Consider the following 16,387-nt stretch of genomic DNA (forward strand, 5'->3'; position numbering starts at 1 on the left):
TAGTCAACTTGATGTCAGCTGGAGTAGTGCAGGGACTGGAACACCTTTCATTGAACAGCCACTGTCTTTAGCATAAGTCATACTTTCAAAATATACTTGTAATATCAACTGTTTTTAAATTATTACATTTTAATCCTAGGGAAAAGAACCAACTGATCAGCACATTAAGCAGGTCTGCATGAGAGTTATGCAAGGTAAATATGCTAAAATGTATTTGATGTTTCTTGAGCACTTATGTTACAAAACTCAACTGCTGTGGCAGCAAACAAGATTTTCCCAATTTCATCTGGAATAAATAACCTGTCCTCAGAAGGACGTGCTGTAGAAAGTTTCTACATATGAATGGGCTTGTTCAGGAAGAGAAGGCTGTGAGAAAACCTCATTGCAGCCTTCCAGCATTTAAAAGGGGATTATGAAAAGGAGGAATCAACTTTTTACAAGGGTAGATAGCGATAGAACAAGGGGGAATGGTTTTAAGCTCAAAGAGTGAAGGTTTAGGTTGGATGTCATGGGGAAGTTCTTTACAGAGAGAGTGGTGAGGTGCTGGAACAGGCTGCCCAGAGAGATTGTGGATGTTCAGTTCCTGGAGGTGTTCAAGAGCAGGTTGGATGGGGCTCTGGACAACTTGGTCTAGTGCCAGATCTGGAGGCTGTTGACCCTGTCTGTAGCAGGAGCACTGGAACTTGATGATCCTTGAGGTGCCTTCCAACCCAAGCTGTTCTATGATTCTATGATTGTAGACACCATATGAGAAACTAGTGAAGGATCTGGAGTGCAAGCCTTATGAGGAGCAGTTGCGGGAGCTGGGATTATTTAGTCTGGAGAATGGAATGGTCAAGGGAAACTATTTAGCTCTCTAGAACTATCTGAAGAGAGGTTGTGGTGAGGTGGGAGTCGGCTTCTTGTCCCAGGTAACTACTGATAAGACAAGAGGGATTGGCCTCAAGATGTGCCAGGGGAGGTTCGGGTTGGATGTTAGGAAGCTTGTCACTTTAATGACAACCATAAATGAAGCTCAGCTCCTCAGTAGACCTTGTTCACAGATTGCTATACCTGACCTTCCTCATTTTTCTGCTGGCTATAGTTCTGTTTTATTTCAGATTTTGTTATCCCCTGTTATCTTAGCATTTCTGGATTGTGGATGCAAAATAGCTATTCTTGTCAAGTCATGCAGAATTTGTAGCAAATGTCTTATGGAACTGTGTGTGACAGTATCAACAGAAGGTTTTTTCTAATGCATACTGGATAAATGGATTTGAAGTCTGGAAGAGGATCTTCAAGGAAAGATATGACAGATCCATATTGTTATAGAAGTGGAGTGAAAGGGGGAGGAGGAAAAGGAAAGAGCTAGCGTAGGTGATCCCAAGGAATAGCAAGCTGATTTTATGCCTAATTAATGATTTGAATTCCCTTTGTCAAAAACTTCTGCTGTGTTGATTCACATGATAATGTCATCAATGTATTGCTGTTGTACATCAACGTATCCTGGTGTTCAGGAGCTTCTCCATGTTTCAGTGTGGTCTGTATCAGCCCATAACAAATGGTAGGGCAGTGTTTTGAGACCTGGGGTAGTTGATTCCAGGTATACTGAATGCCTCTCCAAGTAAAAGCAAACTGTAGTCTGCACTCTGCCACCAGAGAGACTGAAAAAAGCTCACTGTTGATATCAATTGTGGCATACCAGTTGGCTGTCTTTGACTTCAGCTGCTATTGAAGTTCTAGCATGTCTGCTACAGTAGCACTTAGCAATAGTGTGACTTGATTCAGGCCATGGTAGTCCACTGTTAGCCTCCACTCTCCAGTGAACTTTCGCACTGGCCATATGGAACTATTGAAGGATGAGCAAGCCTTGCTGATTACTCCTTTGTTCTCCAGCTGGTGAATCAGCTGATGAGGAGAAATTAGGGTGTCCTGGTTGGTGTGATGTTGCTGCTGGTGCACCACTGTAGTAGAACAACTGGCGCTTGTTGTTCCACTCTTATCAACACCACAACAGAAGGCTCCTGCTGATCTGCATTAAAATCAACATCATAAGATGATCAATTATTTACCAGATTTGAGTTTGAGAGCACAGATTTGAGGCGTGTTTTTCTTTTGAAAAATAATGCCTGCACTTACTTTATAGGCTCATTGCAATGATAAGTGACTGCCCATGTGCTTTTTAGCTGTTCTTTCTTTCAAACAGGGATCTTAACAACTATTAACAAGTAGTAATGAAGAGAGAGATTTGCTCTTCTTAGGGACAGCAATTCAGTAAGTTTTCTTAAAGATGGTTGAAAATGAAATAACAAAATTATAAGGACATTTCTAAATAAACCACATACATTTAAGTTATACCAGAGGAGGTTTAGGTTGGACATTAGGAGAAACTTTTTCTCTCAGAGGGTGGTCAGGCACTGGAATGGCCTGCCCAGGGAGATGGTGGAGTTGCCTTCCCTGGCAGTGTTCAGGAGGCGTCTGGATGAGAGCTACAAGATATGGTTTAGTGGCTTGTGGTACTAATAGAAATGGGAAGGTGGTTGGACTAGATGATCTTGCAGGTCATTTCCAACCTTGTGATTCTATGATTCTATGATTCTAAGTTGTTTTGGAATGCAAACATTAAAAGATGTAGCTTCAGATTGACCAGTTTCACAGTGCCTCTGCAGTTTACCACTGGTAGGTCTGAGATAGTAACTTATACGTAACATACTTTATAAATACCATTTTACATAAGGAAAGTTCTCTATTGTAATCTGTCAGTTTCCATAGCAAAGAACATACATTCTTCTTTAGCAAACTAATATTTGTTTATCTCCTCATTCAGGTCCCACTTACAGCTTAATTTTGTCCTTCTGTTCATTGCAGAACAACTCTCTCAGCTGGCAGCCAGTCTTAGGCGGCCAGAATTTGGTGCTCCAGGTCTTCCTGGCCGACCTGGACCTCCAGGTGCTCCAGGGCCACCTGGGGAAAATGGTTTCCCAGGACAACTTGGACCTCGTGGCTTGCCTGGCCTTAAGGGCCCTCCTGGTGAGATTGGTCGTAAAGGTCCTAAAGGTAAGCAACTCTGTAACTGGCTTTTGGTTACTGACTAGAAATGCTTTTCTTGTATCTGAGGATTTGTTATATATAAATGAAGTTCAGCATTCTCACACATTACCTGAATCAGACTTGGCCTTCAGAGTTTTCCATGATGTATAACAAATGCTTCTCAATGCCAGAAGAAGTCTACCTGTAAACCACCCGTTATTTACTATTGACAGCTGAACACCAGTGGAAATGAAGTTCTTCTGACCAAGTTATAGAATCAACAGTCCTAGTTTATGTTATTAGATTGTCTGAGACAGAGTGTAAATCCTTTGAGCTAGAGATTTCAACATCTAATTTGAAAAAAAAAAAAAAAAAAAAGTTGAGCCTTGGGAATGATTTAGTTGTTTCTTTGTTTGTTTTTCATTTTTTGATTACAGGTTATAGATGAACATTGTACAAGTACATGCACAAAAGACTGCATTAGGAACCTAACCTGTTTTTCTGTACCCGTCTCCTCAGTTGCCCAGTAACTTAAGGACACATTTGCCTGGCCTCAGTAAAATTTGTTTATAGATCTGTATTTCGTTATCAAATCACTTACACAATATGGAGAAAGGAAGAGCACCTGCCTGCCTTGTTTCAGAAATAAATAGCTGAATCAATTTCCTAATATTAACTGCCCTTCCCACAGAATTTTGAAGTTTTTCATATGCTGAAAAAGTTTCAGCAGTAATTCTCTTTTCCTCCACCCTCCCTCAGTCCAGCTGTGAACTTTTCTTTAGCAAGAATTCCAGTCCCAAAAGCTGACAGAAATGGTCAAATCCATTCACTACTGCTAGTCTGCTTTTCTAAGTCTATCCAGTTTTTATATTACAAAAGTGGCTGATAACAATGTGCCTCATATTTGGGCATAATACTCAAGCCATTCTTATGTTTAACAGCCTCGCACCATGTAATTCATTGGTCCTTTGTAAAAGACAACTCTGTAAGAAAATTGACTTGACTTACCTCGTGCTTCACAAAAAACATCAATTTAAGTTAATCTCTTTTGTTCCTGTCTTAGAGGGTTTATATGCATCCAAGGGTTATACAGTACAATTTGCTGCAAAGCCTTCTGTGCACTCTGCATGTATTATTCTTTCTATTCAGCAGTGGTTTCAATTTGTTTTCCTGAAGAAAGGTTTTAGTTAAAAAAAAATTGTATTTCAGCACAAAGCCAGTCTGTTGTTGGATTAGAGCACTTACTTTTGTCTCAACTTTTGTTTGAAAGAAAAATTGGAAAAATCTTTGAGAGAGGGAATAGAATATAAAGAAAGCAAACCTTAACTGCATTGTGCCATGGCTTTGTTACTGTTTTATTTAATGTAGTGTCATCTATATTCATAGAAGCAAGAAAAATATGGAAAGTCCAAAGGTGGTCTGATATGCTGAAACTGATTCAGCAGACAGCAGGCTGTACTGTGGTGATATTTTAAAAAATATTTACAGAGCACATTAAGAAAAACTACCTAAAAACAAGCAAAAAGGCTTTGTTTCCTATCATAATTGCCAACAGTTTCCAAGTTACCTTACAGTAAACCTTGAAACATGATTGCAGACACCAAAGAGATGTGTGCTTTCAAGCATGCCAGTTTTCATGATGGTACTTCAAGATGCAAAATAGAAACTGTCTAGCACTTCAAACACCTGCCTAACTACTATAGTTAGATTCTTTATATTGCACTGCTAGGCAAGTTGGGTAATTTTACAGTCCTCTTTGTGTATGTGAGGCTGTTGGCACGCTCACTTCAAAGCAGTCTAGAACTAGCACCTGAAAGAAGGATTCAGTGCTTTTTCCAGCCTAGTTGACCCCAATCATTATCCACTTTTGTGGTTACCTGGTGAACAGATAGTGTAGGCAATTTAGTTCCTCCCACAGTCAGGCCATTCCATGGCACTGCCAGAGTGTGAGGCCAAGATAAGATGAGAGACAATGGTGGAGTTAGTTGTCATCAGGGGCTTTGCTGCAGCCAAATGACTGGACTAGGAGAAAAATGAAGAAAAATGGGCATCCACTAAAGAAAAGTCTCTGTAATAGCAGTGTGTGAGAACAAAGTAATTTATTTTTTACTGTACCAAATATCTTATGTGGATGTCAATAGAATACTGTATTCTGAGCAAATCAAGTTCTCTGCAATAGCTGTCTCAAGGAACAGCACTTGAGAATTTCTAGCTGTTAGCTGAGTTCACTTGGTCTTTCAAAAGCCCTCTGACAGTAACCTCAGGCCATAATCCAAAATAGCCCTTGTCATTCTGTGAGCTTGGTTTATTTCTGCTATATAGGTTATGGAACATTTCATGCAGTGCTTACTGCCCTGCCCCCATTTTTCCCTCCAACCCCCTCCCCCCCTTCCAGTGTCTGAGTATAATTCAGACAGAAAGAGGGAAAGAAGGCAACTCAAATCCCAAATCTTTTACAGGTGTCAGGACATTGTTCAAAGGTAGTAAGAATATATACTGCCAGCTGAATTCTCTGCTTATTAGCTGTTTACTTTGAAGGGATACTTACTGAAGGTAATACTCCAGGCAGGTTCTAACTAATGTTTCATAAATTTGCTTTAGGTGAAGCAGGAGAAAGGGGAGAAAGAGGATTTCCAGGCAGAGGAGTGAAAGGTCTCCCAGGACCGAGAGGTCTTCCAGGTAAGTATAAAATAGTGAGGATAAAGAAGAAAATGAAGATATTTGTAGTAAAAATTTATTCAGAACTGATACCTCAAGCTGCCTTGAAAATCTAAAAGGTGTCCATTAAGAAAGAAACTTCCAACTAACAGTAGTTCATTATTTTTACTTTGTAGGTAATGATAAAATCAGCTCTTTCCTAAATGCTACTGCTCCACTCCATTTATGTCAGCATAGAACGATTAGAAAAAAATACATACAGAGCATTAAAATAGAGAAAATGATTTAAAAAAGAAGAAAAAAAGAACAATAGAAAGACAAGATTCAAACATCAGACAATCTTACTAGCAGGTGCAGCAGTCTTCAAAATCTCCATCCATAACTTAAGACATTCAAAACACAATTATTTATTTCTGTTGTAATTAATTGCAGCAATAAGCAATAGAGGTGCAGGATGGATACCTGCTGATAAGTGCACCACAACTGACCTCTAGTGGCCAACAGTGAAAATAAGCGTTTCCATAAACGTCCTTGTATGGCGTGTTTCTGTATATACATAGACAGAAGCTATCAAATTTTGTTCTCTTTGTAAAAAAGGAAAACAATTTCACTTGAGTATGTACTGATACTCAGAATGTATGTGACACTCAGTGTTCTCTCCTTTGGAAATTTATGATTGGAAGAGGCTTACTAAAATCACTGCATTATTTAATCCCTGCATTGAAGTTCTAGAAAGAAAACAGCATACATTAATGCTCAGCCATTCCACTCTACACATTTATTCTTCAACATATCTGAATGGAGCATAAAAATAAGGTTTTGATATGTCTCTTTCTGGAGTGGTAGCATTACTCTGAAATAGTGAGTAGCATTCATGAACATCACCAGCAGTGCTGTCTGCAGTCCTCCAGTCAGCTATATGGTCTTTATTCTTATAGTGGCATTTCTGTACCAGTGCAACTGGAGAGAGCTGTTTCATTACTATAGATGTGTAAACACGGTCTGGTTCTCTGTTAGAGAATAACTGTCCCTCTGAGTGGTCACCTCTGCTGGGAAGATACTGAGAGCATTAAAAAGGGAACCCCATCTTCACACAACTTTTAACAACCGTTTTTAGTAAAGCTAAAAAAAGTGGTAAAGCCAGGTCTATACCGACTACAGCACATGCTCCCAAATTTAGACCCGCATCTGCTTTTCCAGGTGAACCAGGCAAACCCAGCTACGGCAGGGAAGGCCGTGATGGTGTACGAGGTCCCCCTGGGGTGGCCGGTCAACCTGGGATTCCCGGCCCTCCTGGCCCTCCCGGCCCTCCTGGGTACTGCGAGCCGTCGTCTTGCCGAATGCAGGCTGGACAGAGAGCTGCTGGTAAGAACATGAAAGGGCCGTGAATGGGCAACGCAAAAGCCACAGAGCATTAGCATCAATTTACATCCTGCACAGACAGCTGAAAATAAATTAAAAAAAGGAATGGAGGAGAAACACAAGCTTGCACCCAAGATTTCAGTAAGGCATCTTGAACACAGTGGTTGTACATTGTTTGTAAAGGCGTTCATAGCAACACAAGTTGGAGCAACAGTGCTTAACAAAAATACACAGGAGATCTTTTGGCTCTTTCTCCCTTTGTGAAAATAAAGGCACTTGTTAATTTAATATTGTTTTTAAATAAAGAGTTGCCCTCAACACTTCTTTACCCATACTTAATTTCTTTGTGTGATATGAAGTGAAAGAACATGTCTTCAGCCATAAAATAAATTTTAAAAAAAAAGGAATAGTTTATTTACTTTGCTTGTAGCTTTTTTTTGTGTGTGTGTGTGTGTGTGTGTGTGTGTGTGTGTGTGTGCTTGTAAAAGAAAATCTAGAGCTCCCTTGAGCAGATTACATCACTTCATTGCATGCGTGTGCTGTACAGGATATGCTATAAACCTCCTTCAGCTCTTTGGTTCCATGGTAGAAATGCAATGGGAGACTGTTCTCACAGAAAGCTGCCGCTGCTGCCAGCTTTTATGCTGTAAATCTGTAAATGTACGATCACTGGGTTCTTGTGAATAAGCCACATGGAATAACCTCCTCATTTTCCACTTTAGTTTGTGTTGGATTCTGAATTTCAGATGAAGTCTATTCCAGCTTGACTTCTTCTATGTGAAATTAAAAAGAAAAATGGCAGGAAGCCCCTGTCAGGGAAATGTTAAGTCCCAGAAATGTACTAGTTTAGTAGCCAAGGTTACATATTTTGAAGTCACGTCTGTGGTTGTACAAAAACCCAAATAAATAATGTCTTAATTCCCTATATGCTTTTGTATGTATGTTTACTTCAATACCAATAAACAGAACAGCTAGAAGACCACCTGAGTTGCCTTTTTTAGAGAAACTGAATTTTAGAGAAAAACATGCAATGTGGATATTTTGTTTCTCTCTGTATAAATTAAAGTGTGTTTTTGACTTACCTTCTCTGAAGCTTGTGCTTTCTTAAAGATGACAGTGAAACAATCCTATGGCATTTTCTATTAGTCACCCAAATTTTAAAATACAAATTTTAGCACTCTTACTTCGGGCGTTTTTTTCCTAGCCCTTCATTGTCTACTTCTATCCAAAATTGTTGACTTGTAGGCCATGTGGAAATAGGAAGTAACACAAGCAGCTGAGCTCCGCCTGTACCACACAGTAGAACATTTAGGTAGAAAAAATATGATGTATGCTAAAGGGAATTATTGAAAAAGGAATGCATAAATCTTCCCCCAAAGAAACCTGATGCTTTTTCTGCTTTGAGTTGCTTCCCTGCAACTCACCTGTCAATAGAAAGTGCCTAAATAGGATCATGAGGGAAAAAAGGTGTCTGATCACATTACTAACTAAAAGAAAGTACATTTGCACATCTATCAGGGACTTTTTGGCCAGGCTTTCACATAACCAACATCTTCTACTTCAATGCAACAGGATTCATCAGAATAGATTGCAAAGAATTTCAGTCTTAAGAAACAAATCCATTCAACTGCACACCCGGTGATAACTTGTTCATAAAGAACAATGTTCCACGAGGTTTCCAAATCACAGAATAATAGGGGTTGGAAGGGACCTCAAGAGATCACTGAGTCCAACCCCCACTCTGCTGGTACCCTACAGTGGGTCACAGAGGTTGGTGCCTTGACAGGTCTTAAACATCTCCAATGAAGGAGACTCCACAACCTCTCCAGGCAACCTGTTCCAGGGCTCTGTCATCCTTACCATAAAGAATGAGGTTGGTTCTTACTGATTTAGGTCACTGTTTCCAAGAGCAGGTAACATAACAAATAAATCACTACTGTTATAAACAAATTGTAGTTTCACCAGCAAACTTTTATTTTGATTATAAAGTGTGTAAAACTGTTAAAAAGAAAAAAAAAACAAAAAAACAACCTGATAACAGAAAGAATGAAAATATTTTTCATATGTAATGCATAAACATAATGAATCAAAAGAAGCAACCCCCCCCCCCAACATTTAAATAGAAATGTGAAGTGCTTTAAAAAATATAGCCTGAAAATGCATGAAACTCCACAATGGAGAGAAAACATTCATATGTAAAAAAAAACAAACCAGAACTATTACAATCAAAGAGATTTAACATTGAGGGTCAATTCAATGCAGATGTTATGTAAGTGGATAGCTAGGGATTGTGTCAGGTTTCATTCAGAGAGTGGCAGATTACCTACCAAAAAATATCAGCAACTGGATTTTAGTACCAGGATGTTCAATTGAAGATTTAATTGTAGAATTATGAAGTTGAAAGTGTATCAATGATGGTGATACAGAAAAAAAAAGTAGTGCTAATTTAAATAAAAATATTTTGATGGCACAAAGCAAAGAGATTGAGAGGTACCCCAAGCCAATGGCAGCAATGGCAGTTCTGAACAGATACTCCTGAATTCTCTCTTGCTGAGCTCCCATGGAAATACTGTTCTCCTGGTTCAACATCTGAAGACACGATGCTGTTTTGGAAGGGAAGACTCTGACAGCCACTTTCACCCCTCAGGATCTCTGCTGCCACTTGTACTTCTCAAAGTGTCATTGCACTGTGACGAATACATGGCTTAGCTCCCAGTTAGTTGGCCCAAATGTGGGCAGGAACCAAGGGGAAAATGTTTAGCAACTGTCTGCAAAATAATCACCAATTCCTCACAATCCAATCCAACACTTAAAATGTTGATTGCAGTGCTTTCCCTACAAGGCTACCAATAAGTATTAGGGAAACTGCTGCTGCATGCTGCACTATGTTTTTATGTACTAATGTATAGCATATATAAAAAAAACCCCAAAACATATATATATACATATATTTTTATATATCACATATATAAAAAATTACATATATATATTTCACACACACACACATATATATACATATTTATAGTTTATATATGTGTATGTATTTTAACTTTTCTGTCACAGCCATGACTGGGCTTGGGCAGCCTGGAATGAACTGGTACCAAAACCCTTTTCTGAATGCCTTATGAAGGCTGTAGTCTCTCTCCAGAGCACAGTTTGGAGCAACAAACAGCGGGAAGACAGCAAGGCTGTGGAGGTTACCCCAGATTTGACTTTCATGAGTACGCCAATAGCAATCTGAGTCTACAAAGGGCCAAAGTGAACTTCTTTCATAACAAAAGAGAATAACAAAAATGCCCAAATTTACCTGAAGTTAACAGTTTCTTGAATGAGACTGTCTTATTTTATACTGGAGCTCAATATAGCCAAAAGCAACTCCTGCTGGGTTCAACAGCCCTAGGCTTGCTGCCCAGGTGCTGAATACCCACTGGGCTCACTGCCATAACTTCCTGCCCTTGTTTTCTCTTGCGGTTGCGTGGACAAAGGAAAGGAGAGGCCACCATACATGATAGATCCACAATTCATTTGGATGTACAGGGAGTACGGGAAACGTTTCCATTTCCACCTGGAATCCTATTTTGCAGATATCAGTGGCCGCATAGCTAATGTAAAAAACATATTTTCTATCCACTTAACACATACTCATTGAATCGAACCTTAAATGTTGCAAACCAAAAAGTACAATGAAGAAGCAACCAGTGTGCATGTACTGTGATTAACTCAGTGACAGATGCATATCATTCAGAAATGAAAGAAAACTAAGGTATGCCATCAAAAATCTTCAAATATATCAACTGAAGACAGAATATATACACATTGAAACTTCAGTAAATAATTAAATGTATTTTAAACCAGCAGAATTAGAGATAAACTGCTAAAAAAGCACATGTAGATTACATTCTTTTTAGCTACAACTTATTTTGGTCTAGAATCTGTAACGTTTGTTAGCAATTATTATTTGAAAACCACATTTTCTTAAAGTATGGTGAAGCTTGAGTTTGGCTTTGTCAACTTCAGCAACAACCAAGGCAAGGTCATAATTAAACTTGTTTTCCATGGTCTACACCAACCTCTGTGTATGGAGATGGATTTACAAACCACCCACCACAATCTGGTTGTACGGATGTAGTCATGACAGACTACAAAGAAACTCTGCATGACTCCATATATTTCAAATCTATCTAAAACAATAATTAAAAAAAAAAAAAAAAACAACAAAAAAACAAAAAACATCAAGAAAAGCTAGGATTGTTTTGTTTCCTGAGATACTTGTTATGTTTTCACATGCTAAGCTGGAGCAGCACTTCTACCAACCTGGTAAAACAGAAGGTTAGTGGCTGGCGTTATGCCAGTGTATTTGGAGAAACAAGTGTATAAAATGCTAACATAGCCCCTGGGGTTTTCACAAGACTCCTATGTAAACATTACAGAACAAGAAAAAAAAGCGTACGCCAACAATAAAACATAGCATTTCACCACTGTGAAAAACAAGTGCCAAAATATTTCGTGTGATTATCCATTAATTTTAAAAATATGCATATTTAACAAAGCTGTGCATGTCTAACATCTGTCATAATACACAATCATAAAACAAAGGGAGGATTGACAATGCGCTCAATCCTGTTTCCTTATCACAGTGCTCTTTTAGCATTGAAACCAAATCCAGTTTAAGACAAAAATATTGGTTCTTAAAACATTACCAAGCAGGCTGCACTGCTACTTGACTGCACAACCGTGTGATTGTACAACTGTGTGATTGCACTGCTTTGATTTTTATTAACCTTGCAGACTTGCTGCTCCCCTACAGATACTGGCAGAAAGGAGGCCTGGGGGCAGCAGGTTCTGCTACTGCTTGTTCTTCTGTTACATTTACATAAACAAAACACAAATAACCTAAGTAACACTATCTGAAAATAATTACTCAAGAAAGGCAGTTCTTCTGCATAAACCACCATGAAAAAATAAATGGATTTTAGGAAAAAAAAACAGGCTCAAGAAGAAAACCAGGAACACAAACCTTTGTGCTGTGCACCTACCCAGCACTGCGTCATTTCTTGTGCTGCGGGACTCAGCCTTTGCCTCCTCACCTGTGCTGGGATGGTGTCCTGAACCCCCTTGGTGGGCAACAACACTGAGTTGCAGCCTCAGAATGTTTCACCCTGCCTACATTTGTTATTGCTTTCTCCAGGCAAACTGGGTAGTTTTGTCCGTGGCTTCGTTTTTAAGAAAGTTTTGAACTATTTAAATACCTTGTGTTACTAAAAAAGTAATCATCCCTGTTTAGTTTCTTGAAAAGTTTACTGCAGCACAGACTGCTCAGAACAGATACTAAATTGATGCCATGAACGTCCCATCCCAGGAGGCATTCAAGGCCAGGCTGGGAGGTATAGAGGGAGGTGTACCTGCCCATAGAAGGGTTGGAACTGGACGGTCTTTAAGATCCCTTTCAGCTCAAGCCATAAAAAAGCAAATCACAAAACAGATGAACACCTAGTTGCCTTCCCTGGCTCCCTGTCTCAAAACCTAAGACAGCATCAGTCTGAAACTGCAAACAAATTTCAGGGACCAAACCCACAAACCACCCAGACACACATTTCCAGATACAGCCTGCTTTCAATTCTAAACATGCCGTGTTGGAGCACCCAGTGTGATGGGAAGTCATGCCAGGAAGAACTCTGTTCTCTCCAGGTGAGGAACATGGTATCTTAAAAAAAGGTATTGAGATAGCCCATATCACAAAATACCCGTTTTCTCACATGAGAAAATTGATTTAGGCTTTTAGAAAAATAAGAAAAAAAAATACATCAAGTATAATTACCTAAGCAAATTCAAAGTTTAAATACATTTTAAAAGACCTGTAGCTTTGAACCCCAAGAAAAGAACAAGGCATCTGTAGGAAACAAAGGTGAAAAAATAAACTTCTTCAAATACAAAAAGTGATCTACTTTCTGATCAGTTCAAGTAAATTAACAAACAGAAGTAGCATCTGACAAGTAACAAGTGCTTGGTTTCAGCTAGCCAAAAGCCCCAAAATATACACATAACTCAACAGCATATGGCAGCCTATGTACAGCATTCCAGGAAGAGGGCTGCGCAGAGACGTTTCAGTCCTGTGATGTTCCCTAAAAGACAGCACCCTTTTTGATATTGTCACAGAAAATGAAGTTTATAATTAATGCATAAAGTAAAAAAATATTTGGATTTGACATAAATTGGAATTACTAGAGAATTAAAAAGAAGCGTTCATGCAGGACACCTGACCAGCAGTTCTTCTGAGTGGACTGAAAGCAGTGTGCAGGGCCCGTTTCAGGACCCAGCAGCTGTTGGTGCACACAAGAAGCCTCTCAAACTGCCTGACCGCAGTGGCCTGAGAACAGGAGACCAGCCCTGGAGCAGCTGTAACACTGAAGGGAAACCAAATCACGCTCTCCAGGCACAGGAGGTGTGAAAGAGGAGCAGTGGATGCTGAGCTGCCCAGCGGAGGGATGAGCTGTTTCTTGTGTGTCTCCACAAGGGATGGACACCCACCAACTGCAGAGCAGGCCTGGGCCAGCCCTCAAGGAAGAATGAGAAAAAGAAGAGGCTGAGAGCTGAAGGATGTCCATAAGGCTTTGAGTCATCTGCCTCCATGCTCACCAATACATGTGTTGAGCCCCTCAGACATGCCCCAAGCTGCTGGTATGCTGCAGTTCACGGATTCCCTTCAGAGAATGGCTTTATGAAATGCCACAGGTTTTCTGGCACCCTCCTTCTAGTCAACCTCTCCTGCCCCAGGTGACCATGTGCCACTGTCCCATTCCCATTCATTTAAACATTTCCCTTGTGTCAAGCACCTTCTTCCCTCAAAATATCTGACTGATTAATAAACTAAGTAATACCCAGAGGCTGCTCTTAGGGTTAGTTCTCCTCAGAAAATGTGCCTGAAGGCTTGCCATGTTCTCTGGCTTCCTAACATAACACATCTTTCTCCTCTTGGACTAGATACAAGTGCTAGGAACTCTATTCAGAACAAATGCCAATACAATTTTTTTTAAGAATCTATTAATTTCTTACTGTTTTTAAGCAAAAAGGAACCAGATGTTAATTTCTCAGAAGAGCTTCTCCAGAATCCAGCACTTCCAGTCTGGGAATGCCTCCCTAACGGCTGATGCAAAAGTTGGCTCCCTCAGCACTTCTGCAGTATGAAGGTTATCAGAACCACTCAGTGATCTACAGGGGGACAGCACTGCCATCACCCTAGCAACAGCACAAGAGGCTGCAGTGCTGCTTATGTGCCATGAGCTTGGACTATAGCTGCCCAGATCTCTTAATAGCACTTTCCATTTCTATCACACTGTAGCCAGTTCCTTAGGACTAAATTAGGAAACAGACAACCCTAGACATCAAGAGTGAAACTTAATCCAACTCCTCTCCCTCCTTTTCAGAATCTGCCTCTGTGCAATTGGTTTTCTCCAACTTTTCTTTTGTTCAGTCCCCTGAGCTCCGTAGGACTCGCATTTTCTTCTCTCGTGTTCTTTCTCAACAGTGTCTGGTCTTGTAGGATTTATCCTTCCAATGTTTGCAAGCTGAATGCAATCAAACTCTATGCACGACACCTTTACAAGGACAGATTCCTAATTTTTCTGAATCTCTCCTGAACTCAAGTTATTTTTGCAGCTAGTTACCAGGACCTGCAAATTTCGTTTTCAAGTTCTTCTCAAGATTATTTCAGCATGTGCTTATAGCAGGAGAAAGAGGAAAATTCTGCCAGCAGGGCAGAAAAAATCTGCCATCAGGGACTTCTGAAGGTTCCTCCTGTCACTGTCTCACTGCTAATACCTGTGCTCTTGCTAAAGCCAGACATCTCTTTTTATAAGCAGAAAAAATGGCAGAGTAGCTTAATTACAGGCAATGACAACATACTTGCTAAGTTCATATCACCATCAGAAAATGTGCCAGATGTTAGTTAAGGACAACACCATGAGTTCTTAGCAGTTTTACACCTGAAGTTATGCAACCATGACTAACCCAAAGTTCAAGTTCTCAGGTAGAATAGCATTCACCTTCCTGGGGGTCACATCTTGTGTACTCCCTGTCAGTATGAATCTGAATTGGATGGGAGTGGAGAGGTCATAAAAATATCTTTGCTTCCTTCTGTAACCTCTAGAAAGCTACAGAAACAGTAGGTAGCATTCATGACCTAAACCTGGTTCAGAGTGGGTGCTGGAGCCTCCTCAGGTCAGTAACATTGAGTCTAAATAGAGTTCCCAGCACTCCAGCTGAGATCCTACAGTCACCACCGAAGGGCACTCTTTAAAACTTCATAACAGCATTTTCTCCACCAGTAAGGAACATAAAACCAGCCTATACACTGAGGCACACATTCTGTCTTATCTTACAATAAAACTTTTTTTTTTTGTTGGAAGAAAGAAGCTCATAAAAATTATTTGGGCCTATTTTCTCCTCTAAGCAAAATAAATACGAGAAATATAACACATGGAATGCACTCTGGAAAATAAATGTTATCGTAATTATGACACTGCAAATAGAAGAGACAAAGGCTCAATTTTGTGCCTTATAAATTATCTATAGTTCATGCAGTGTCATGGGGACAAAAAATGCACCAAGTATTTCAAAGATTAAATTAACTTATCGAGAAGAGTGAAAAGTGATTGTGAACCCAAGTGTCTATGGGAGAGAGCTTTATTTCCCACTGGTGCGTGGCCGGGTCTGTGACACGTGGTAATAGCAATCTGCTGGATTGCATCTTCCATTGGGTCCAGGTGGCCCCTGCGGTCCGGGTGACCCTGGAGTTCCTGGAGGGCCTGGCAGGCCAGCAGCTGGTAAAATAAAGTCAGAATTAGCACAGTCCCCTCCAGGGCACATGCAGTGTCCTTCCTGCAACACATCCCTGAATGTTAGGTTGATACCAGCTTGTGTGCAAGATAGTGGGTGTATCCAACCCCATGCTATAGCAAAATCAGAAGGAAATTCCCTGATGTAAAACTGGTGTGAGAACCAGGAGGAAAGGCATGTTAGTTCATAAAAAACAATAGCATAAAATATATCTGCAGACTTGTACCTGCATGGCCAGGAGGTCCAGGATTACCAGGCAGTCCAATTCCAGGCTCACCTCTTTCCCCTTTCTGTCCTCTATAACCTACACAGAAGAGAGATATGAAAATAAAAGTGTCCTCTTATTATAAACAGTAATCCTCTGTAGACCTTGTTGACAAGAAATTATCAAGATAAACATAATTGTGAAAACAACTACTCACTTCCCTTTTTTCCCCAATGTTTCCTGAGACACTTAACTCCATTCCTATATTCTTTCTGAAAACATGACAATTTCTAGCTGTAACTGCTACACCCTCTGCCA

At 40.0% G+C, this 16,387-nt stretch overlaps 2 protein-coding genes across 9 annotated transcripts in view; one reads left to right on the plus strand and one right to left on the minus strand.

The window, feature by feature from the left end:
• COL9A1 (collagen type IX alpha 1 chain) overlaps positions 1 to 8,039 on the plus strand; it is a 65,934-nt gene extending 57,895 nt beyond the window's left edge. The window contains exons 35-38 of the mRNA XM_031611068.2: positions 140 to 194; positions 2,848 to 3,036; positions 5,611 to 5,688; positions 6,868 to 8,039. Coding sequence (XP_031466928.1) covers positions 140 to 194; positions 2,848 to 3,036; positions 5,611 to 5,688; positions 6,868 to 7,055 — 510 coding nt within the window. The 3' untranslated portion in view covers positions 7,056 to 8,039. The remainder of the gene's footprint in view (positions 1 to 139; positions 195 to 2,847; positions 3,037 to 5,610; positions 5,689 to 6,867) is intronic.
• A 1,005-nt stretch (positions 8,040 to 9,044) lies between these two features.
• The window catches only part of COL19A1 (collagen type XIX alpha 1 chain), a 212,231-nt gene continuing 204,888 nt past the window's right edge, over positions 9,045 to 16,387 (minus strand). For all 8 annotated transcript variants that reach the window (XM_090136199.1, XM_090136198.1, XM_031610879.2 and 5 more), the window contains 2 exons: positions 16,091 to 16,168; positions 9,045 to 15,848 (listed from right to left, as the gene is read on the minus strand). In XM_090136199.1, coding sequence (XP_089992325.1) covers positions 15,712 to 15,848; positions 16,091 to 16,168 — 215 coding nt within the window. In that variant the 3' untranslated portion in view covers positions 9,045 to 15,711. The remainder of the gene's footprint in view (positions 15,849 to 16,090; positions 16,169 to 16,387) is intronic.

The sequence above is a fragment of the Phasianus colchicus genome, chromosome 2 (assembly GCF_987193195.1).
Source record: "Phasianus colchicus chromosome 2, bPhaCol1.hap1.1, whole genome shotgun sequence".
In the NCBI taxonomy this organism is placed as follows: Eukaryota; Metazoa; Chordata; class Aves; order Galliformes; family Phasianidae; genus Phasianus; species Phasianus colchicus.